Raw genomic sequence first — 23,966 nt, forward strand, 5'->3', positions numbered from 1 at the left:
TGGGAAACTCAGCTCTCCTCAACTGTGTTCTTTTATAGGGAGGAAATTGGGGCTCAGAGAGGGGAAGTGGCCCAGGGTTCTCCAGGTAGTCATAAGTGGATGTGATCCTGCCTGTTCTGTAGACTCCCAAACCAGGCTTTCTTCCCAATTGCTCTCTTGGCCTCCTCTGAAACCTCATTTTAGTCATGGTGCTCCCCCTACGACTGCTTCTAGCAAAGCACTGAGACCAGAGGAGCACAGCATGAGGCCACTCAGCCCAGGGTGGATCCGTGACACTCACATCATCCGGCGACTGTGATTCTCAGAGTCACAGATTGGTTGGGCTATCCTGGGACAGACGTGGGCAGGGAGTGAAATTGTCTTTCATCTGCCTCAGGGGCATTCCTCCTCCCCTACACCATCATGGCCATTTTTGGGGGAATCCCGCTCTTTTACATGGAGCTCGCACTGGGACAGTACCACCGAAATGGATGCATTTCAATATGGAGGAAAATCTGCCCGATTTTCAAAGGTAACTGAAGGGCTCGGTGGGGTGGGTAAGTGGAGCCTCTCAGGAGGGGATTTCCATCAATGGGTGGGAGCTGGGGGCCTTCTTCTGGAATCAGTCAGGCCTTAGGCATCCCTGGGAGACGGCTTGAGTAATTAAGATTTTGACTGCGTAAGTGGTGTGAAATTGTTAAAGAGAAACAGAATAAACGGCAATGAGAAGTAAACTAATGTAAACATTTTAAAGCATTAACAGGACATGTACACATTTTCTAAAACATGTTACCTTGCAAATACATATGAGTGACTAACGGCAGGGCCACTTTTCCCACGGTGGCCTGGAGTCCTTGGAATGGAATGGAGGGCAGCACCCACGTGTACCCCTCTGCTGGGCTGCGGGGCTCTCCAGTGCCCCATTTCAGCCTTTTGTCATTGGGCCACCCTTAAACTCGGCCTCTGTCTCTCCATCTCACCCACTGCCCAGGGATTGGTTATGCCATCTGCATCATTGCCTTTTACATTGCTTCCTACTACAACACCATCATGGCCTGGGCGCTGTACTACCTCATCTCCTCCTTCACGGACCAGCTGCCCTGGACCAGCTGCAAGAACTCCTGGAACACTGGCAACTGCACCAATTACTTCTCCGAGGGCAACATCACCTGGACCCTCCATTCCACGTCCCCTGCTGAAGAATTTTACACGTAAGTGCATGTAAGTGAGGGGTTGGCCTGTTAGGGGCAGGCCACACCCCTGGGGTTTGGCTTCTTAAAAAGAAGGCCAGGGCCAAGGGCTCCCCACCCCTCTCCTAGCCAAGGGCTCCTCACCCCTTTCTGAGAGATGAAGCTATCAGGGGTGGGAGTAGCAGAATTTGGAGCTGGGAAACTCTACCTCAAGTGCTCCACGGCCTGGCCCTGCTGTGCCTCCTTGCACTTTCTCATGCGCCAAGTCAGGTTGCTCTAATGCGCCCAAGCCGGTCCCTCCCTTCACATTCCAAAATTACTCCCCTTCTTCCGGGGTCCTCCTCTCAGCCAAATGTCATGGAGGCGAAGCATCCTAGTACTTTGATAGTTCAAAACTATTCAAATGGTTTAATGTGTCAACTTCATAAGTGGGATCTACCCTTTGGAAGAAGATGCTTGAGGAAGGTAGTATTCTTTAATGCTGGAATTTCAGGCAATGGCAGCCCAAAGAGAGAGCTACTTTGGGGTAGGGAAGGGAGCCAACTCCCCACACTTACACATCCCTCATGTTCCCAAAAGCCAGTCACATTGGTCAAAGGAGTTCAGGTCCCATCCAGCAAAGGAGAATCCAGGAAGTCTGCCTTTAGGTTGAACACTCTTCCCAGGGTGTTGGCCAAATGTGCTTTGTGGTCCTTCAGGACAGGCAGGGCCAATCCCAGCTCTTCCTGGGCCTCAGTGACCACTTGGTCCTAGCAGCACCGTGTCCATTTGTCCCGGGCACCCTCAAAGGAGCAGCACAGATGTGTGCCCAGGTCACTCTACAGAGCCTCTCAGGGGCCTTTCTTTCTCCTTCACCCCAGGCGCCACGTCCTGCAGATCCACCGGTCTAAGGGGCTCCAGGACCTGGGGGGCATCAGCTGGCAGCTGGCCCTCTGCATCATGCTGATCTTCACTGTTATCTACTTCAGCATCTGGAAAGGCGTCAAGACCTCTGGCAAGGTGAGGAAGGCTCTGGCTGCTGACCCAGGCCTGCCCAGGGTCCCACAGGCTCTCAAACTCAAAACCCAGTAGCCTGGACAGACAGCACTGTTTCCTTCCACACCAAACACATTCCATGATGCACCCTCTCTCTCTTCACCACATTTGTTAGAAAATTCTAGAAGTGGGTTGGGCATGGTGGCTCACGCCTCTAATCCCAGCACTTTGGGAGGCTGAGGTGGGTGGATCATTTGAGGCCAGGAGTTCAAGACCAGCCTGGCCAACACATCGAAACCTCATCTCTACTAAAAAAAAAAAAAAAAAAAACAATAGCCAGGTGTGGTGGCAGGCGCCTGTAATCCCAGCTACTCGGGAGGCTGAGGCAAGAGAATCACTTGAACCTGGGAGGTGGAGATTTCTGTGAGCCAAGATCATGCCATTACACTCCTGGGCAGCAGAGTGAAATTCTGTCTCACTAAAAAAAAAAAAGGAAAAGAAAAAAGAATATTTTCTAGAAATGGGCCAATGCCAAGAACCATTACATGATTTTTTTTTTCAAGATTCCTTCAACCCACTGGTAGTACCACAATTAATAATTGTGGCAATAACTTACTGGAAACCCATCATGGACCATGTTCAGTGCTTTTTATACACTGGCCAGTGCTATTGTTTCCTGCTAGATACTCCCTCAACCTTACAGATGCGTAGTGGGCTCAGAGGTAGTTCTCCTGGCCAACCTGAATCCCATCCCTGTGTGACTCCAAGGGTTGTGATCTTTCTGCCACACCACCTCGCCCTCCTTTCTCAAGGTCTTCAAGAATAAAAGACACTGACATCCATTCACCCACCTCCCTCTCCTCCCTTCCCCTCCCCCGCTCCCTTCTCCTTCTCCCCTCCCCTCCCCTCCCTGGAACAGCATGGTGATAACCCTTCTTCCTTACAGGTGGTGTGGGTGACAGCCACCTTCCCTTATATCATCCTTTCTGTCCTGCTGGTGAGGGGTGCCACCCTCCCTGGAGCCTGGAGGGGTGTTCTCTTCTACTTGAAACCCAATTGGCAGAAACTCCTGGAGACAGGGGTAAGATGATGAGGGAAATATGTGTACCTGTCTGTCATTTTACTAAACGAAGCTGGTCCTCCTCCAAATAGGACAGTAGGGACAACTGAAATGTGGCTTCAGTGTGCAAGTCTGCAATGATACTTTAACCAAGAAATACAAGCATTAAAGTACAGTTGAGGCCACTGGATGGGTTTATGCCTGAATCATAGGAAGAGAAATCACATTTGTTGGCACTTGATTTATGACTATGCCTGGAATGAGCCTTAAAAGCTGTTTTTCTGCCTCTGCACTTAGCCACACGGAGGCAGGAGAGGCGACCCTGTTGGTGCCAGGGTAAGCCTGTGTCTCCCCCTCACCCCATCCCCTTACCCCTGCTGTGTTCCAGGTGTGGATAGATGCAGCCGCTCAGATCTTCTTCTCTCTTGGTCCGGGCTTTGGGGTCCTGCTGGCTTTTGCTAGCTACAACAAGTTCAACAACAACTGCTACCAGTGAGTATCTGGGGTCCCCAAGCAAAGCTTGAAAGTGGCGTGAGTGAAAGTCAGCTAGTGTGGAGGAAGGTGATTGGACTGACGGCCTTGAATCTGGCCAGGCTTAGGCCTTGATGCCACTGCCCCTCAGGGGTGCTGCAGGCCCCTGACCAGCTCACCCATGGCCAGAGCACTCATCCAGGCCGTGGCTTCACCTGGGCCACTCAGGCTGAGAGGGGCCCCATGCCCTTCGGTTTTGTCAGCACTCCTGTATATAAAAATAATAAGAGGCTGGACATGGTGGCTCACGCCTGTAATCCCAGCACTTTGGGACGCCAAGGCAGGTGGATCGCCTGAGGTCAGGAGTTCCAGGCTAACCTGGCCAACATGGCGAAACCCTGTCTGTACTAAAAATACAAAGATTAGCCAGGCATGGTAGTGCACACCTGTAAGCACAGCCACTTGGGAGGCTGAGGCACGAGAAGTTGCAGTGAGCTGAGACCTTGCCACTACACTCCAGCCTGAGTGACAGAGCAAGATTCCAGAAAAAAGAAAGAGAGAGAAAGAGAGAGAGAGAGAGAAAGAAAGAAAGAAAAAAGAAAGAGAAAGAAGAAAGAAAGAAAGGAAGGAAAGAAAAAGAAAGAAAGAAGGAAAGAAAGAAGAAAGAAAGAAGGAAGGAAAGAAAGAAAGAAAGAGAGAGACGGGGTGTGGTGGCTCACACCTGTAATCTCAACACTTTGGGAGGCCGAGGCAGGTGGATCACGAGGTCAGGAAATCGATACCATCCTGGATAACACGGTGAAACCCCGTCTCTACTAAAAATACAAAAAAATTAGCCGGGCGTGGTGGCGGGCGCCTGTAGTCCCAGCTACTCAGGAGGCTGAGGCAGGAGAATGGCGTGAACCCAGGAGGCGGAGTTTGTGGTGAGCCGAGATTGTGCCACTGCACTCCAGCCTGGGCGACAGAGTGAGACTCCATCAAAAAAAAAAAAAAAAGAAAGAAAGAGAAATTGCAAAGCAAGTTTACAAAAAGCTGCAACATACAATTAAGTAGTTAGGTTTAACTAGTCAATGTGTTTAACAATAAAAATTGTAATGTGATTATTTGTATTATGTATAAACAAAAAGTATGATGATCACATTATTTTGACTAACACAAAATACCATAATTTTTCTTTTCTTTTATTTTCTTTTTGTTTTTTTTTTTTTTTTTTTTGAGACGGAGTTTCACTCTTGTTGTCCAGGCTGGAGTGCAATGGCTCAATCTCAGCTCACCACAACCTCTGCCTCCTGGGTTCAAGCGATTTTCCTGCCTCAGCCTCCCGAGTAGCTGGGATGACAGGCATGCGCCACCACGCCTGGCTAAATTTGTATTTTTAGTAGAGATGGGGTTTCTCCATGTTGGTCAGGCTGGTCTCCAACTCCCGACCTCAGGTAATCCACCCGCCTCAGCCTCCCAAAGTGCTGGGATTACAGGCGTGAGCCACTGTGCCCAGCCAAAATGCCATAATTTTTGCAACAAAATCCTATTTCAGAAATTTTAACAAAACAGGAAATGTTACACCAATTATGGTTTTAAATATCACCCACTGGGCCAGGTGCAGTGGCTCAAACCTGTAATCTTAGCCCTTTGGGAGGCTGAGGCAGGAGGATCACTTGAGCCTAAGAGTTTGAGTCCAGCCTGGGCAACATGGTGAGATCCCATCTCTACAAAAAATTTAAAAATTAGCTGAGTGTGGTGGTGCATGCCTATGGTCCCAGCTCTTCAGGAGGCTGAAGCAGGAGGATTGCTTGAGCCCGGGAGGTTAAGGCTGCAGTAAGCTGTGTTCATGCCACTGCACTTCAGCCTGTGCAACAGAGGGAGACCCTATCTCAAAAATACATAAATAAATAAATAAATGTCACCCATCATCTTTAGACTTAATTTTGATTGATCACAGATGGCAGCATCCATCAATCTCTTTGTGCTATGCATAAGATAATTGTAAAACTGATTTTTTTAAAGGTGGGAGGGAGATTCACATGTACCCTAAGCAATGTGGCCTTGCACTGGGACACCACCCTGCAGTTGTATGATGAGGCTGTCATTTAAAAGTGTGAGATCAGGAGTTTGAGACCAGCCTGGCCAACATGGGGAAACCCCATCTCTACTAAAAATACAAAAATTAGCCAGGCGTGGTCGTGGGCGCCTGTAATCCCAGCTACTTGGGAGGCTGAAGCAGGAGAATCACCTGAACCCGGGAGGCAGAGGGTACAGTGAGCTGAGATCGAGCCCTGCACTCCAGCCTGGGCAATAGAGCAAGGCTCTGTCTCAAAAAAAAAAAAAAAAAAAAAAATGAGGGTATCTCTCTGGCTGGCAGTCTGTGACTTAGTTTGAAGATAAAGCCTAAATCTGAGGATCTCACAAATGTGAGGCTCAGGCCCTGTCCTGGCCCCCACTCCAACCCGGGCCCTGCTCCAGAACAAGGCTGGTTTGAAATGGAGAGGTCTGTGCTAGCAGGATTGCCTTTTAAAGCACCCCTGACTGCTCTTCTCCCTCCACCATGTGTGGTCATGGCAGTCAGAGCTTCAGGCCTCGGCAGCTGGGTTCTGGGAGAAGGCGAAGGGACTCCAGGACAGGCTTGAGGTTCCTTGAGTTCAGCCTGCTTGTCCTTGCGGTGGCCGCCCTGTCTAAGGCAGGGCAGGCACACGGACAGATGCTCCTTAGACCCCTGATCTTGAAACTGTCTCAGGCGGCCCCTTGGGTTTTCCCCTCCAGAGATGCCCTGGTGACCAGCGTGGTGAACTGCATGACGAGCTTCGTTTCGGGATTTGTCATCTTCACAGTGCTCGGTTACATGGCTGAGATGAGGAATGAAGATGTGTCTGAGGTGGCCAAAGACGCAGGTAGGACCTCAGGTTCTATGCAGGTCCCTTGCTCCTACTGAGTTGCTTTGCTTTGAATCTTTGTAAAGATCTAACTTTTGATTTATTTCTGAATGTTCCTGAAATTTTCCAAAGAAGGCTGGGCATGGTGGAGTTCAAGACCAGCCTGGGCAACATAGTGAGACCCTGCCTCTATAAAAAAATAAATGAGCTGGGCATGGTAGTGCACACCTATAGTCCCAGCTACTCAGGAGGCTGAGGTGGGAGGATTGCTTGAGCCTGGGAGGTCAAGGCTACAGTGAGCCATGATCACACCACTGTACTTCAGCCTGGGTGACAGAATAAGACCCTGTCTCCAAAACATTTTTTATTCAAAGATTTGAGAGAAGCTCGATGCCTTAGAGATCTTTCCATGTGTTCAGGCCATGCAGGGACAGGGCAACTCCCTTGGCACCCAGTTCTGGGGCCTCCAAAATCTATGGGCTTGAAATGATGACTCTGATGATGGCTTTAAAACCAGTGGGTTTGCTTCCTGTGATGGTCTTGTGATGGCTCAAAGTCTAGTAAGCAAATAATCATTTATCCTTAGAACTGCCCCTTGCAGAAAAAGAAAATCTAGCCAATATGACCACTCTATTTTACCGTGAAGTTTTTGTGGAAAAAGAAAAGAGCAACAGAGGGAGAAAAAACAGATGATGGCATCTAGTGGGCGAGGTCCCAGGGCCTTCTTGTTACAAGCATGTTAGCATGCTTGTATCTTTGGCCTGATTCGGTGCTTTGACCAACCCCATACCCCAAACGAGGGCACCCCTAGCTAACCCATGAGAGGCTGAAGACATGTCCCTCACACTTTCAAAAGGGACTTTAAAATAGAAAGAGGTCTTTATTCCAAAGCCTCTGTGACTCTACGGAAATCAATTTAACATTTCCTACTGTTCTGAAGCTGAAGACATCAGAGGGGGCTAACTGCCATGGACTTTAGAAATATCAATCCTGGTCCTGAGAAATCCCGTGGAATTGTTATATGGTGGAAACTCTTATTCTCATGTGCAGCTTTGCCAGTCTCTGGGTCTTGGATCTGTTACCCACCCCCAGGGTTAATGGAGGGCACACAGTTTTCAAGATGGAAGCCCCACCCTTCCTGCCTCCCAGGAACGGGGGTGGCCACGTCAGACGGAGTAGAGTGTGAGGACGCACTTGGTGTGTGTCAAAACCTGATTCACACATACGGTCTTGTGATGAGAATTGTAACTGTTGTTGTGGCTGAGTTTTCCTCTGTGACATCTTTGTAGGACAGGTCTTGTCAACCACCTCCTCCTCTCTCCCCTCTGTCTCAGGTCCCAGCCTCCTCTTCATCACGTATGCAGAAGCGATAGCCAACATGCCAGCGTCCACTTTCTTTGCCATCATCTTCTTTCTGATGTTAATCACGCTGGGCTTGGACAGCACGGTGAGGAAATGGGAAGGGGAAATGGGCTGTGGGAGGATGAAGAGGAAAGGAGGAGGACGCAGCTGGACTCAATTCCCTCCCATCCCTGGCCATCCCAGGCAGCTTTGGCTACTCCCTTCTGGTGCTCCAGACCCCCGGCTGACTCCTCGGCATTTACCACCCTCTGGTACATTCGAGTCATTAATGGGATAAAGTGGGTGAAGCGCCAGGCGCTTATGAGGCCCAAGGCTCACATATGTGAACTGTTATTAAGCACTGTCCCTTGGCCCAATTATGGCGCCTACAGGCCAGGGCGAGGTCTCTCCTGGGTCTCTGCTTTGCCAAGGGTTCAGTTCAGGGCCTGGAATTATTAGTGTGGAGTGAGTCTCAGCTTTGAGTTGGCCTTTCTGGTGCAAACGGAGTCTCCCCGAGAGACCTCATATATTGAAGTTCTGTCCACGTGTGCTATTTTGTTTCCTGGCTCTCCTTAGTGATGGGCCTTAAATGACAGTGTAAAACAGGGAAATACTCTTTGAGATGCTTACATGGTCCAGCGAGCTGGGGAACTGGTGATGATCAGTTTGACCAGTCACTTAGCAACCTTACCCCTCCCTCCTGTTCACTGTCCTGAAGGCCACAGCCTTGTCCCAAAGCCTCCACCGTGACTGCTTGCCTGTACCTCTCAGTTTGCAGGCTTGGAGGGGGTGATCACAGCTGTGCTGGATGAGTTCCCACACATCTGGGCCAAGCGCCGGGAGTGGTTTGTGCTCGCCGTGGTCATCACCTGCTTCTTTGGATCCCTGGTCACCCTGACTTTTGTGAGTATCGTGCCCCTCAGTTTTGAGTTGGCCTCCCCTAGGGCAGCAGAACGCTACAGGAAGCTGTTCGTCTCCTTCCATCTCACACAGTGCCCTGGCTTTGGGACCAAAGGAGGGGAGGTTGCTACTCCCATTAAAAAGTTTGTCATCAAGAAGAAAAGTTGTTTCTTGCGCATCTACTTCCAGACTCCGTGCATAGTATCCAGGGACTGTCAGCATTTTACCGTAGATCCCACTAGATTTCAGGCTTCAAAAACTATCTGAAGAAAATTAGGATTTGCTTTTCCAGCCTATTTCCACTCTTTAGAGCTGCTTTCTTGAGGATACTGCCCTGACGTTCTGCACGTCATGTGTGTAATGCCACTTGGTCTCCTCCAGAATTTGCAATGGTAAAGAAGTCACACCCTCTCTAGAGATCCTTTTTTTTTTTTTGGTAGCTGAAGTAAATACTCTAAGGCAGATTTTGCAAATGTGCATCTTTAAGCCGTGACCCCGATGGCCCTGGAGTGGGGGTCAAGGGGACTGAGTGGAACCCCAGTGAGTCATGATTTAGGACAGAAAGGCAAAACTGTGACCAAGGCCCTTAATGTGTCTGGTATCCTGGGCCCTTCTGGATTCAGTCTTTAGAGGCAGGGATTCTCCACGGTTGTGTCCACAGCAGGTGTTCAATAAGTTGAAGAAAGTTTAAAATAGATCCCAAGGCCCTTTGGAGTGTGTCTCTTAAAATTTAGTGGGGTGAAGAAATAAGAAGAATGAACTACATAGGATGGGAAGAGGCGTCTGAGTGGGTAAAACCTGCCCACACTGCCACTGCAAAGGCCAGTCCAAGAACAGTCCAAGAAACAGTTTCTTTTTTTTTTTTTTTGGACAGAGTCTTGCTCTGTCCCCCAGGCTGGAGTGCAATGGTGCTATCTCAGCTCACTGCAACCTCCGCCTCTCATTCAAGCAATTCTCCCGCCTCAGCCTCCTGAGTAGCTGGGATTAAAAGCGTGTGCCACCACGCCTGGCTAATTTTTTTTGTATTTTTAGTAGAGATGGAGTTTCACCATGTTGGCCAGGCTGGTCTCGAACTCCTGACCTCAGGTGATACGCCCGCCTCAGCCTCCCAAAGTGCTGGGATGACAGGCATGAGCCACCGCACCTGGCCTAAGAGGCAGTTTCTGGGGTACTCATGTTCGGTCCCAGGTGGGATTTTTCCAGAATGATTCTAAGTGAGGAAGCCCCTGCAGGTCTCTGTAGTTGGGAGGGGTGGCTCCTTGGAGGGCCCTCACCCAGGCTCTGCTCTCCCCTCCAGGGAGGGGCCTACGTGGTGAAGCTGCTGGAGGAGTATGCCACGGGGCCCGCAGTGCTCACTGTCGCGCTGATCGAAGCAGTCGCTGTGTCTTGGTTCTATGGTAAGACGCTTCCTTCAGCCAGCTGGGTCCCTTCTACACCATCAGCCAGCACAGTAGCAAAGGGCTGATTTCACCAAAAAAGGCTGTGAGGGGCAGTTTACAAGATGTGACCTCCCGATAATGGGTCTGTAAAAGAGTCTCGGCCAGGCGCGGTGGCTCACGCCTGTAATCCCAGCACTTTGGGAGGCTGACGCAGGTGGATCACCTGAGATCAGGAGTTCGAGACCAGCCCGGCCAACATGGTGAAACTCCATCTCTACTAAAAATACAAAAAAAAAAAAAATTAGCCGGGCATGATGGCGCAAGCCTGTAATCTCAGCTACTCAGGAGGCTGAGGCAGGAGAATTGCTTGAATCTGGGAGGCAGAGGTTGCAGTGAGCCAAGATCGCGCCACTGCACTCCAGTCTGGACAACAGAGTGAGAGTCTGTCTCAAAACAAACAAAAAACCCAAAAACAAACAAAAATAAACCACTTTTGCATGTTATTTGTTACACATATTATCAAGGAGGGGGCACATTTTGGGTTGCACACAGGGCCGGTTTTGTTTTTTGTTTTTGTTTTTTTTTAAAGAAGAAATCTTCCCACCTCCTTGGCAATTCTGACGACCAAGTTCAAGTGTGTGAATCTCCATAGACCTGCCCTAGGAACTGCTGGGACCTCTCAGGGAAGCAACCACAGAGCACCTTCCCCTTCTCAATTTCTCACTCTTCTTTGGGAGTTCTCAGTTCTCACTTCCTTACCAGTTACTTTTTATAGAAGAACCTTGATCTTGATCTGGCATATGAATGGGCAATATTGTGGTTAAAAATTTCCCTTGAAAGTTTCCAGTGTCATGGTCAAAGTCAGTGTCTGTCAGGCGGGTTCACCATTCCTGGACAAAATTCAACTGTTTTATAATAACAATGAAATCAGATACACACTCAGCTCTCAGGAAGGCGGTGTGGCACCAAGAAGGGGTATGTGTCTCTTCCCAGATGCCCATCCATCCTCCCAGATGTCCACCCATCCTTCCAGATGCCCATCCGTCCTCCCACCCTATGTAGAAAGAGTCTTGCTTGCTATAAAAATGCAGTTTTGTGACAAGTCCCCCAGCCCCACTTTCGGACCAGATTGTTGTCGCTGTACTCCTCCTAGAGAGAAATTCCAGAGCTACCCTGTGTGTCCGGGGTTGGAATTCCGGCTTGTCATTTCCCCTTGTCATTCCCAGTGCTGATCCTGTGACTCTGACTCTCCCAGAGAATCAGGGCACAGCAGCACAGCCCATGTCCTTTCTCAGTCTCTGCCTCTCTTCCCCTTGGGCGGTTCCAGGCATCACTCAGTTCTGCAGGGACGTGAAGGAAATGCTCGGCTTCAGCCCGGGGTGGTTCTGGAGGATCTGCTGGGTGGCCATCAGCCCTCTGTTTCTCCTGGTGAGTTGCCATTTCCCTTCTCCTCCTTGCCCTGGCGAAAGACTTCCCCCAGACACATAAAAAATGAATTGTAATGGCTGGGCACGGTGGCTCATCCTTGTAATCCCAACACTTTGGGAGTCTGAGGCAGGCGGCCAACATGGCAAAACCCCGTCTCTACTTAAAAAAATACAAAAATTAGCCGGGTGTGGTGATGGGCACCTGTAATCCCAGCTACTCAGGAAGCTGAGGCAGGAGAATGGCTTGAACCCAGGAGGTGGAGGTTGCAGTGAGCTGAAATCGCGCCACTGCACTCCAGCCTGGGTGACAAAGTGAGACTCTATTTCAGAAAATAAATAAATAGTAGTGAAGAATAACATATACAGAAAAGTATTAATATACAGCTCGTAAGTGTACATATCAAAGAAATGTTATAAATTGAGCACACCTATGTAGCCAAACCCATACCAGGAGACAAAAACATGACCAGCACTTCAGAAGCCCCTCTTGTGCCCCCTCCCAGCCACTATGCCCACCATGGTTCCCCACCCTTCTGACTCCTAACACCATGGAGTAGTCTGGGCTTCAGTCACTCTGGCAGTGATAGTGATGCATAACATTTATGGAGCGCTAAATGCCAGGCCAGACTTCAGGCTCAACTTACACTCACTTTTCTATAAATCCTCACAATAGTTCTATGAAGTGGTTATAGTTCTGGCACTCCCATTTTACATTTAAGGAGATTGAGGCTGGGTGCAGTGGCTCATGCCTGTAATCCCAGCACTTTGGGAGCCTGAGGTGGTTGGATCACCTGAGGTCAGGAGTTCAAGACCAGCCTGGCCAACATGGTGAAACCCCGTCTCTACTAAAAATATAAAAATTAGCTGGGCATGGTACTGGGTGCTACTCGGGAGGCTGAGGCAGGAGAATTGCTTGAACCTGGGAGGCGGAGGTTGCAGTGAGCTGAGATCACGCCATTGCACTCCAGCCTGGGCGATAGAGCAAGACTCTGTCTCAAAAAAAAAAAAAAAAAAAGAAAAGAAAAGAAAAAAGGAGATTGAGGCTTAGCAATGTAAAGTGAAGGGTCCAAAGTCACACAACAAAAAGAACTGTTCAAGACCAGGGAAGGATCTGCTATGCTCTTCATGGGGGCCCTGGATGGGGTACTAGTACTTCTGTGTTTACAATTTTGTATGCATCTTCTTCAAGATGATACAAAGCTCTCTAAGCAAAAATCCACGTCAAAAGTAGAATCCATTTATTACCAAAGGACCTGGGTGAGAAAGTTGAGTCCCAAGGGTTGTCCACGTGTTGAGATGTGTTCAATATTCACTTTGTCCTTGGTTCACGTGCCCCTGTCCAAGATGGATAACAGCCTGCTGGCTTGCCAAGTGTGTGCTGAAGTAGCCTGGGGTAAACTGATGTCATGCACACCAGCAGGCACTATTCTTCAGTTCTTTCATTTATCTGTAACTTTGTTTTTTTTGTGTTTTTTTTTTTTTTTTTGTCTTTTAGAGCCAGAAATTTTGTTAGATTCTTCCTTCAGTCCACCTCCAGCTTATTAGGAGTATATGGGCTATCCCATTTTGTTTTAGGACATCTCTTTGGCATCCAGCTGTTCTGTGTCCCCTTTCAAAACAGCTGGGTGCAGTGGTTCACACCTGTAATCCCAGCATTTTGGGAGGCCGAGGCAGGTGGATCTCTTGAGGTCAGGAGTTCAAGACCAGCCTGAGCAACATGGCGAAACCCTGTCTTTACTAAAAATACAAAAATTAGCAAGACATGAACAAGACTCAGTCTAAACAAACAAACAAACAAACAAACAAACAAAAAACAAACATGAAAACAGCCCTTTTTGTATTCTGTGTTTTGACTTTCTTGGGGTAGCCCTTTATTTTTTGTACTTCTTTTGTACCCATACATCTTGACATTAACTTATCTATGATGGACAACATGCTTGTTCTTGTCTCTGTGACACTGCATGTGTCTCTCTGTACCCCAGAATTCCTCTTTGACTTCCTTTCCCCCGGACCCTGGAGGTTTCCAAAATCAAAGCCAGTGTTTGCACCAAGTGGCACATGTTCCCAGGCTGCAGTGACTCTGGTGCAAGCTCTGGGCTCCTGAGATGTTGGCCTCGGAGCTCCTTATGACCTTATCAGCTTGCTGATGCATTTAGGCACATTTAAAATGCGTGTGTTTTTAAATCCAGAAGTTTTAGTTGTTTTCAGTGAGAGGGTTGTTGGAAATCGCCTAGCCCATCCTACCAGAAGCAGAAGCCCTGACATAAATGGGTTATTAATTTATATTATTACCAGTACTTCTCAATAATCTACTTAAATATTTTTATTTGTTTTTCAAAGGAAGAAGAGTCATTGGATTAATTCCTTGAGGGCAGAAAGATGTTTGTTTGTTTGTTTGTTTGTTTACTTCCATATTTATTCCCCACACAGTGAGGAAATGATGTCTAGGGGAGACTTGAAGGCAAGTGAAACATTCACTGTGGGTATAAAATTTAAGAAGGCACCAAAGAGCTCAGGACTCAGGATAAATATTATTTTCACACAATATTTTTTAAAAATAAAAATTAATTCAAAAAGATCCATGATTAACAAAATATCAACATTTTTAATAAACACAGGAGCCAGCCCTGTACTTGTACATCTTACTTCACTCGCTTTACCCTAATCTGGCCCTGTTAGATCCTGTCTTTTAAAAAATTGTAATAAAATATTATTTCTTTTGATTTTGGCTCCTGCTGAAATGTCGTGCCTGAGGTGAGTGCCTCCATGTGCCCTGGGGCTTGGGGCTGTTCGTTTCTGTCAATTTCCTGCTGTCAGACTGGGTAAACTCCTGATGCACAGTCATGGAGTTTCTTTGCCCAGGAAAACCCACCTGCAGCTTTGGATGTGGGCGCACTACTCATAATTCCCATGATGTTTGCCATACTCACCCCTCTACAGCCAAGTGCCCTAGTGCCTGAGAGAGGCAAATCTGTCTTCCACTTCTACGTTCACTTAACAGATCCCCTGCTCTGGGCTTCTTAAGGCTGCTTTAGGTAAACAACAAGTAGCTTACTAAAAATATTCTTTTTCACTGCAGCCAAGTCAAAAAAAAGAAAATATTGTGTACGAGTAGAGGCCAGGATGTGTGAGGGGGTTTCTGAAGTAGCACTTGCCCCAACCGGAGGTTGAGTCCCCCAATGACTGAGTGGGATTTCACACACCTGACATTAAGAGACAAGCAGCCGGGATGGCTCCTAAACAGATCTTCTTTCCCTGTTCCCAAACCATCTTTCTTCATAGCCGGCTCTGGGGTTGAGGAGCCTGGGTTAGGAGGAAGGTTTGCAATTGACCAGGCTCCTGTTTTGAAGGCTTCCGCCTAGACTTAAGATAGCACCGCTCAGAAGATGGATGTGTGTTTAGCAATTTCCCATTTTATTACCTGCAGACAAAGAAAAAAAAAAGATATAAATAGATGTTTAACCACACAAATAATTCACATTACTGTCTTCTTTATGACTATGAAATAATAAAATAAAATTAAATCAACAGCAATAACAATTTCGGCACAGTGGTTACTAGGCAAAATCTGGAAACCAAATTGAAATAAGAAAACTCATAAACTGGGTGTCGGGAGCACACTGTGGAATTTTTCTTGGTCAAAATTCTCACAGAGTGTTCAAGTGAAAGGTGTATTAAGCTGCTATTTTTCCTTCCATAATTCCTTTCATGATGAGGACCTGTGGCAGGCAGTCATTCATTGTTGAGATGCCTAGTGGCAGAGCCATCCTTGTTGAAACTCCAGGCAATGCAGCTTAATGCAGAAGGCAGAGAGCTCAGGAAAATGGGAGAAGGACACACCCCCAGGAGCCTGAGTCCTCTCTGGGTCTTGAGAACCTTCTTATCTTTCCTGGACATCAGGCACCTTCCGTCTGACCAAAAACAACCACAGCCAGAAACGCAAGGCAATGAAAACAAAGCAGAGAGAAATATGAAGCCTGGGGCCTGGTGGGGGCTGCGGAGAGGTCACCCAGTTTATTCCTCTGCCTTCTGGCAAGACAAGGCCCAAATTACTCTCAAGGTTGCCAGTCTCTTTGCCTGGGCAGAGGCCTGTGCTGAAGTGGGAGCTGCAGGCTTCAGCCCCGACTGTAGGGGCAGCTGTAGGGCTGCTGCAACATCCCCCTATAGGAAGTGAGGGCTGGGGAGGAAAATCAGGGAAAGCACCTGGCTGGTGTAGTCTTGCGGCTTGGGTACAGAAGTTGGTAATTCTGTGTGTCAGAGTTCAATCCAGGATATATCACATCTTGGGAATTTCCTGAAAGTATCTTAGCTTTAGCATTTGGTGTTTGTGGTATCGGAAACATCTCTGAGTGGATATTGTTAAGGTTTTTAATGTTTCTTGGAATTTCTGTTTTAGTTCATCATTTGCAGTTTTCTGATGAGCCCGCCACAACTACGACTTTTCCAATATAATTATCCTTACTGGAGTATCATCTTGGGTTACTGCATAGGAACCTCATCTTTCATTTGCATCCCCACATATATAGCTTATCGGTTGATCATCACTCCAGGGACATTTAAGGAGGTACGTGCTAGTTAGTGTGTATATGTGTGTGTTCAGACTACTAATTGTTTTGGGAGAAAAGGATTATCTTGTTATGCTCTATTCAAAATGAGATTCACCAGGAGGCATGCAACCCTATATATGTATGTACCTGTGCCATGGGGAAGACCTCTAATGGCTGTCACTGTTACCTTAAGGCATCTCCGAAAGCCTCAAATGCAAGGGCAAAAGAGTGAGCTGATCATTTGGGTGCACCAGAGCATTCAGCTTGGGCTGTGCGTAGGTTTTCAAACTTATCAGACAACTACCCTGCCTCCCGCTTGCCACTGGGCATGGACATCAGACCTGTGATGTCTGGAGCAATACACAAATTTTAAGTGGCAATTATGGTGGGAAATGTCCATGGTCACTTTTCTAACAGCAATGTGACAAGTATTCTTTTGAAAATCATCACAAAATAAGGATGTTGCAACAGTATCATAGTTTTAGATCAAAATTGTTAGCTATCTAACAATAGCATGATTTTAGCTCAAGCCATTGGAGTAAAAATGTTTTGCCAGGATAGCAAGATTCATTTCGGTAATGAATGCGCTGTAGAAATGTTAATAACAGTACCTTACAATTTGTATGAATGCCATTTTCAAAGCATCTGCATGTCGATTATCCTATTCTGTTATCAAAGTACCTTGGGAGGTAAACGGGCAGGCATTATTACCAGACAAGGACACTGAGGTAGGGAATAATCCTGCTCGAAGTTTCCTTATTTCCGGCTGGGCACAGTGGCTCACACCTGTAATCTCAGCATTTTAGGAGGCCAAGGCACGTGGATCACCTCAGGTCAGGAGTTCAAGACTAGCCTGGCCAACATGGTGAAATCCTGTCTCTACTAAAATTACAAAAATTAGCTGCGCATGGTGGCATGTGCCTGTAGTCCCAGCTACTCAGCATAATCTATAATAGCCTGAGAACGGAGGTGGGCTAATTTGAGATCTTACGCAAAATTTAGACATGAGTCCATCACAATAGTCATCCTAAGACATTTCATAAGAAATGAGAAGCAAGAGAACATAGGCAGTTAAACATCAGCTCTTTCTTTTTTTTTCAGACAAGGTCTCACTCTGTACCCCAGGCTGGAGTGCAGTGGTATAATCATGGCTCACTGCAGCCTCAAACTCCTGGGCTCAGGCGATCCTTTCACCTCAGCCTCCTGACTAGCTGGGACTACAAGCGCCTGGCTAAATTTTTAAATTTTTAATAGAAACAAGATCTCACTATGTTGCCCAGGCTGGTCTCAAACTCCTGAGCTCAATCCTCCTGCCTCACCTTCCCAAAGTGCTGGGATTGCCGGCATAAGCCACTGCACCTGGCCAAATATCAGCCCTTTCTGAGAACAACTGGGTTCATTTCTTTTTTGAAACAGGAAAACTGTATTCTGGGTGAACAGAACTCTGAGCTCCGTAGTTACTAATTTCCTACAGCCAAACCAGCCCTCTCATGACCGCACTCCCCCTAAAGAGCCTTGGGTCCCGTGCTGCTTCCCGCACACTCTCCTACCCAGAGTCATTGAACGCATTCCTTCCGGTCATCCGTCTTGGCAGTTGTGATGATCCATGAGCTCTGTTGCTTCAAATCCAGAGGCCAAGGTTGGAGGTGGGAACTGTGTTAGGTTAATAAATGTCATTCTTTAGTCACAGGCTACACCTCAGATCCTGGCCATCTTTCTCACAAATTCCCCCAGTTGGTCACAAGGGAATGCCACCCAAAAGTGTGTCACTAACAGAGCTCAGGTCTGTTAGCAATAGAGGTAAGACTAATTGTAGGTAGGGCGTCTTCACGAGGGGCCACCAGACAGGGAGCAGCGGGTTACCCGAAAGCAGTGTGATACACCCCTGTCGGTGAGGACCATGGAAAAGGCCCTAGTCGGCTCTGGCAGATACTCATCTTATCTGGGCCTCGGTTTCCTCCTCTTTCAAATGTGCTCATTTGACCATATTAACATTCCCCAAAGTGTGTTCCAGGGGCTGTCACAGGTATTACTGCTGGAGAAAAAGTTTATGTAGTCAGGTAATTTTTGGAGACTGCTGGACTAAGGCAAGTTAAACAGGTTTCTTGGCTGGGCACAGTGGGTCACACCTGTAATCCCAGCACTTTGGCAGGCCGAGGTGGATGGGTCACCTGAGGTCAGGAGTTCGAGACTAGCCTAGCCAACATGGTGAAACCCCCGTCTCTACTAAAAATGCAAAAATTAGCCGGGTGTGGTGGCGGGCACCTGTAGTTCCAGCTTCTCAGGAGGCCGAGGCATGGAAATTGCTTGAGCCTGGGAGGCAGAGATTGCAGTGAGCTGAGATCATTGAGCCACTGCACTCCACCCTGGGCAACAGAGCGAGACTCTGTCTCAAAAAAATTAAATAAATAAATAAACAGGTTTGTTTACCTGAGGACTTCTCAAAAAAACTTTAATATGCCCATGTGCATGTTTAATCTCTGAGAAGAATAAAGCATGCTGTGTTTTTTGCCAAAGGTCTAGAATTCTTCACAATTCTTTATGAATACCAGACTTGCTAGTCTGTAACTTTCTATGTGTGAGGGAGGGAAGCCTCATATAAAATCTTTTTGGGCCCTGGCCATATGCAAGGTTGGAGTTTGTGGAGTGAGCCACCGCTTACTGGTGTAACTTGAAGGGTACCATACACACCCACAGTCTGGAAGTCTTGCGGTTGGAGTCATCCACTGGCTTAGGTCATTTTTGCAGAAACTACTAATAATCCACCCAAAGATACTGGAAAATGGTCCCTAATGAGTACACGTTTATGAAGATATGAAGAGGAATTCATTTCTTAGATTAACTTGTTATCATCTTGCAGAAGGCCAGGGCCTGGCAAATTTTCAGCGCAACGGTAGCCTGGCAACTAGAATGCTGGCAAAGCACGGAAAACAGACATGGGCCTGGCATCCTGGGTGGTCAGTCACCAACAGGGCGGCAGCCCATGTGGGTAGGTAAGGGCACAAAAACCAAGTGTCTGACTTTATGACGTTGTTCATTGAGGGCCTTGCCCCACCAAACACCTCGGTGATCTCTTCTCTCTCTGAGCTATGGTGATAGCTCCACTTAAGACAAGTTCTAATAGTCGAGCATCGTACCATGCACCTGTAGTTCCAGCTACTTGGGAGGCTGAGGCAGGAGGATCCCTTGAGCCCAGGGGTTCAAGACTGCAGTGAGGCATGATTGTGCCACTGTACTCCAGCCTGGGCAACAGAGCAAGACCCTGACTCTTCTTAAAAAAAAAAAAAAGGACTCGTTATAGTGATCTCTGTCTAGTTCTCAACTAACAAGCCATAATTCTGTTTAATCAGGTATAGTTCACATGTTAATCTGTGGGAATGCATGGTTTCTGACAAGTTGCTTTCCGTGACTCGGCATGCTCTGGTAGCTGATGACTCCTTTTTAAATGGATGACTCCTTTTTAAACTCCCTGCAATGACTCCTTTTTAAACGGATTTCTAGTGTGAAAGTTCAGTACACAGATACTAAGGTCATGAGGAGCACAAAATGTGCAATTTTGTGCATTTTGCCCTATAGTGCATTTCATTAACTGTAGGACTGGAACTTTTTGAATTCTATAGGCCCTATTTCTTAAAGAACAAACTCCCAGAATGAGAAAATAGAAAAGCTTGAAGGCAACTCCAGACATTTTCAGTCCAAAATAAAAATGACAGGGGCAGAACTTCACCTAAAGATCAGTAAATCAAAGGATGCTTTCAGATCCAAATTGTCTGCTTATGATACATACAGACTTTTGGCCAACAAAGATTTTATTAAGCAACTTAATAAAGATTTTTCGAAGCCTCTGCAGTGCGGCTGGTTTTTTTTTTTTTCTCCTCTATATCCCTGAGCTGCTTTTTGCCACTCTGATGCTGAGTTTTACAAGGCCAGTTGTATATTTCATACCTAAGCCCAAGTATATTTCAGATCCATCTTAAAGCTTCTGTGTACCTCAGCTGTTTCTATAGTAGACCTTCTCAGCCACTTCTCTGTGATGAGTACTACATCAACACAATGTTGCATTAGAAGTGATGATTTCAATAATCGCATCTTTTACAATTTAACTATGTGATAATTTATACTCTCATATGAACCAACCAGTATTGCTTTACAGGTGAATTCATTAAATTAGTAACATCCTGGCTGTTACAGTGGCTGATAGCACTGGGCAGTATGGCTGCAGTGTGTCTGCACGAGACAAGGAGCCTGGGTGAGGGGATGGGGGCCAAAACCCAGCAACTACTCTGCTCCCCAAGCCCTTTGTGGCCGCAGAAGTCTCCTCTGTCCAGAGAAAAGGGTACCCTTTCCCAAGTCCTTCAAAAGCATGTTATTGGCCAGCAGAGATTCTGTTGAAGGCTCATCATTTTCTTCCATTAGTGTTATAATGATTTTCTTAGTTTACAGATGTGTATAGTTTCTGAATATACCATTTTAATTCATATTTGAGAATACATAAATTGGGAATTCTTTTCCTAAGGAATGTCAGTGAGACTATTCCAACTCGCTCTTAGATGTTATTAAAGTGTTAAGCTTTGTTTTAATATTAATGTTGACTATTTTTGCAAGTTTTAAAAATTACAAGGATGTTTATAACATTGTATTTTCTTCCCAATAGCGTATTATTAAAAGTATTACCCCGGAAACACCAACAGAAATTCCTTGTGGGGACATCCGCTTGAATGCTGTGTAACATGCTCACCAAGGGGAAAAAGGCTTCTCCACAACCTCCTCTTCCAGTTCTGACGAGGCACGCCTGCCTTCTCCCCTCCAAGTGAATGAGCTTCCAGCTAAGCCTGATGATGGAAGGGCCTTCTCCACAGGGACACAGTCTGGTGCCCAGACTCAAGGCCTCCAGCCACTTATTTCCATGGACTCCCCTGGACATATTCCCACGGTAGACTGTGACACAGCTGAGCTGGCCTATTTTGGACGTGTGAGGATGTGGATGGAGGTGATGAAAACCACCCTATCATCAGTTAGGATTAGGTTTAGAATCAAGTCTGTGAAAGTCTCCTGTATCATTTCTTGGTATGATCATTGGTATCTGATATCTGTTTGCTTCTAAAGGTTTCACTGTTCATGAATACGTAAACTGCGTAGGAGAGAACAGGGATGCTATCTCGCTAGCCATATATTTTCTGAGTAGCATATAGAATTTTATTGCTGGAATCTACTAGAACCTTCTAATCCATGTGCTGCTGTGGCATCAGGAAAGGAAGATGTAAGAAGCTAAAATGAAAAATAATGTGTCCATGTAAGCTTGTGAGTCTGTGTATATTGTTGTTTCAGTGTATTCTTATCTCTAGTCCAATATTTTGGGCCCATTACAAATATATGAATTCCCCAAATTTTTCTTACATTAACAAATTCTACCAACTCAATTGTGTATGGAGGTTATTATTTGAAGGGTACAATCACTACGACATGCTCTGCCACCCACTCCTTTTCCAGTGACACTACTTGAGCCACACACTTTCCTTTACAGGCCAGCCTCTGGCGTTTGCTGCACCTCATTGCCACCTTCCTGACTCTCTGTGCTAAACATTCAGGACAGTGTTCCACAGGCAGATCTGGCCTATTTCATTAGTCACCATAGCTTGGCTGTGAAGTACGTTGAAGGTGGATCTTGTCACATACCCCTTCAGTGTTCACTTGGCCCTCTGGTTTAAGTTCTGTCTGCCTTACGTGACTGAGTTTGACTGTCCAGGTTGCTTTGCTCGGTGAAGAGAGGAGGGTAAATCGGATTCTCGTTTAGCACTGGGGTATACAGATCTGGCACCCTAACCTAAACCAAGGCATCTTCACTCCAAGAGCAGTTGGAGAGTCTGGGTTAGCCTTACGTGGACCTCGCCGCTCGCTGGCGGTCACGATTGTGAGCCCTCCAGATAATTTTTAAGGTTGAGTCTAAGTAAGGCTGCTTGGGAAATGGTCAGCTAAGTAAATCACCTTTCATTTCACATAAGGCCCTTAATATAGATAAGTAAATTTGGCCTTTGGTGTCTCGTGACTCTCAGAGGCATAGGTAGAGGAGCAAATTAATATTTGCAGCATGGGAATTCCTTATCAGAATTTTGAGGGGAATAAATCCTCATCAGAGACAAAAGGACTTAATCATCTGGCCACCTATCACTTCAGTTCTCTGTATAAATGAAATTTAATTCTAACAACCTTATAAAAAGAAGGTCCAGACAGCAGAGGAAACGTCCTGTCCAATTCTAGGTTTTCATCCCTTGGCCTCCTTTCCCCAGCATTGTCTACCCTGGCCCACTTCCTGCATTCTCCCCATGCCCTGCTATTTCTGATTCTTTGCTTCTCCTAGCGAGATACTTTCCTTATATGATAGCTGCTGAGAAGTTTCCCAGAATTGCTAGAGGAAAAGAAGCGGGGAATTTAGAAATATCCCTCACTGACCTAACTCCATTATCTTCACTCTTTCATTCTTCCTGCCGCCTCATGCCCATTCTCTTTACTGTCTAGCACGCTGAAAGAAGGAAGTGATCTAAATGCCAGCGTGTTCAGTGGTAAATATTAGTTGGTGCAAAAGAAAAACCATGGTTACTTTTGCACCAACCTAATAGCTTTGCAAATTTTAAGAACTTGCTTTATGAAGATATTCGGATATGGATTCTCCCCACCCCACATACTTAGACATTGTTCAAATATACTACTTTTAAAAAAACACCTTTTCAAACAGAATTAGAGTTTTGCCAAGTCTGGTATTAATGGAATTGTACAGGAGCTTTGAAAGTTTTCAAACTTTATTAAACTAAAAAAAAAAAAAAATCAAAAATATCTGTCTGTTCCGCATAGTATGCATTTATTTGACCCCTATTTATCAATACTACGATGGGTTTTTTTTTTTTTTAAAGAAAATTTAAGAGTAGGTAGGTGGATTTTAAAATAATATTTTAAAGACCTTTTACATCTATATGTAGCATTTATAGAAAAATAAAAACTAAAAATAGAATTGAATTGTAACATTATTTAAGGACTGAAGTTTTTTTTTTTTCTTGTATCAGTAAGAAATACCCAAGAGGCTGGGTGCAGTGGCTCACACCTGTAATCCCAGCACTTTGGGAGGCTGCGGTGGGAGGATCACATGACATCAGGAGTTTGAGACCAGCTTGGCCAACATAGTGAAACGCTGTCTCTATTAAAAATACAGAAAATTAGCTGAATGTGGTGGCAGGCGCCTATAATTCCTGCTACTTGGGAGGCTGAGGCAGGAGAATTGCTTGAACCCAGGAGGCAGAGGTTGCAGTGAGCCAAACGTTCCATTGCATTCCAGCCTGGATGACAAGAGCGAAACTCCGTCTCAAAAAAAAAAAAAAAAAAAAAAAAATTGCTATGCTTAGTTCCATGGAAAGACTGTTCTGAAGCTTTAAGTCTTCTTTTTCTATTTTCCGTAGTATTGCCCTTTCCCCACTTCATTGCTTAACTGTCTCTAAATTTTAATGATAATAATATTTTAAAGGTCAGATAATGCCATTAGAGGCAGAGACAAACCTGGGGACCAAGCTAATTTCTCTGTTATTGAGAGCGCTAAAGACAGGTGAACTGGAGTTTTATTTCCTCTGCTAGAGTGAAATAATACCCTCTCCACCAGGCACAATGGCTCACACCTGTAATTGCAGCACTTTGGGAGGCCAAGGTGGGCGGATCACTTGAGGTCAGGAGTTCGAGACCAGCCTGGCCAACATGGTGAAACCCCATCTCTACTAAAAATACAAAAATTAGCCAGCCATGGTGGCATGCTCCTGTAATCCCAGCTACTTGGGAGACTGAGGTGGG

At 46.3% G+C, this 23,966-nt stretch overlaps 1 protein-coding gene across 4 annotated transcripts in view; it reads left to right on the plus strand.

Annotated features, from left to right (window-relative positions):
- The window catches only part of SLC6A4 (solute carrier family 6 member 4), a 40,923-nt gene extending 19,367 nt beyond the window's left edge, over positions 1-21,556 (plus strand). For 3 of the 4 annotated variants that reach the window (XM_016932083.4, XM_009432470.5, XM_001135066.7), the window contains 12 exons: positions 377-511; positions 971-1,190; positions 2,030-2,168; positions 3,091-3,225; positions 3,593-3,696; positions 6,433-6,560; positions 7,877-7,989; positions 8,655-8,786; positions 10,081-10,180; positions 11,490-11,590; positions 15,986-16,153; positions 20,791-21,556. In XM_016932083.4, coding sequence (XP_016787572.1) covers positions 377-511; positions 971-1,190; positions 2,030-2,168; positions 3,091-3,225; positions 3,593-3,696; positions 6,433-6,560; positions 7,877-7,989; positions 8,655-8,786; positions 10,081-10,180; positions 11,490-11,590; positions 15,986-16,153; positions 20,791-20,865 — 1,550 coding nt within the window. In that variant the 3' untranslated portion in view covers positions 20,866-21,556. Of the gene's footprint in view, positions 1-376; positions 512-970; positions 1,191-2,029; positions 2,169-3,090; positions 3,226-3,592; positions 3,697-6,432; positions 6,561-7,876; positions 7,990-8,654; positions 8,787-10,080; positions 10,181-10,751; positions 11,591-15,985; positions 16,154-20,790 lie in introns of all 4 variants that reach the window. The other variant, XR_010152916.1, reaches the window with a different exon arrangement.
- Positions 21,557-23,966: the final 2,410 nt, after the last annotated feature.

The sequence above is a fragment of the Pan troglodytes genome, chromosome 19, assembly GCF_028858775.2.
Source record: "Pan troglodytes isolate AG18354 chromosome 19, NHGRI_mPanTro3-v2.0_pri, whole genome shotgun sequence".
Taxonomy (NCBI): Eukaryota; Metazoa; Chordata; class Mammalia; order Primates; family Hominidae; genus Pan; species Pan troglodytes.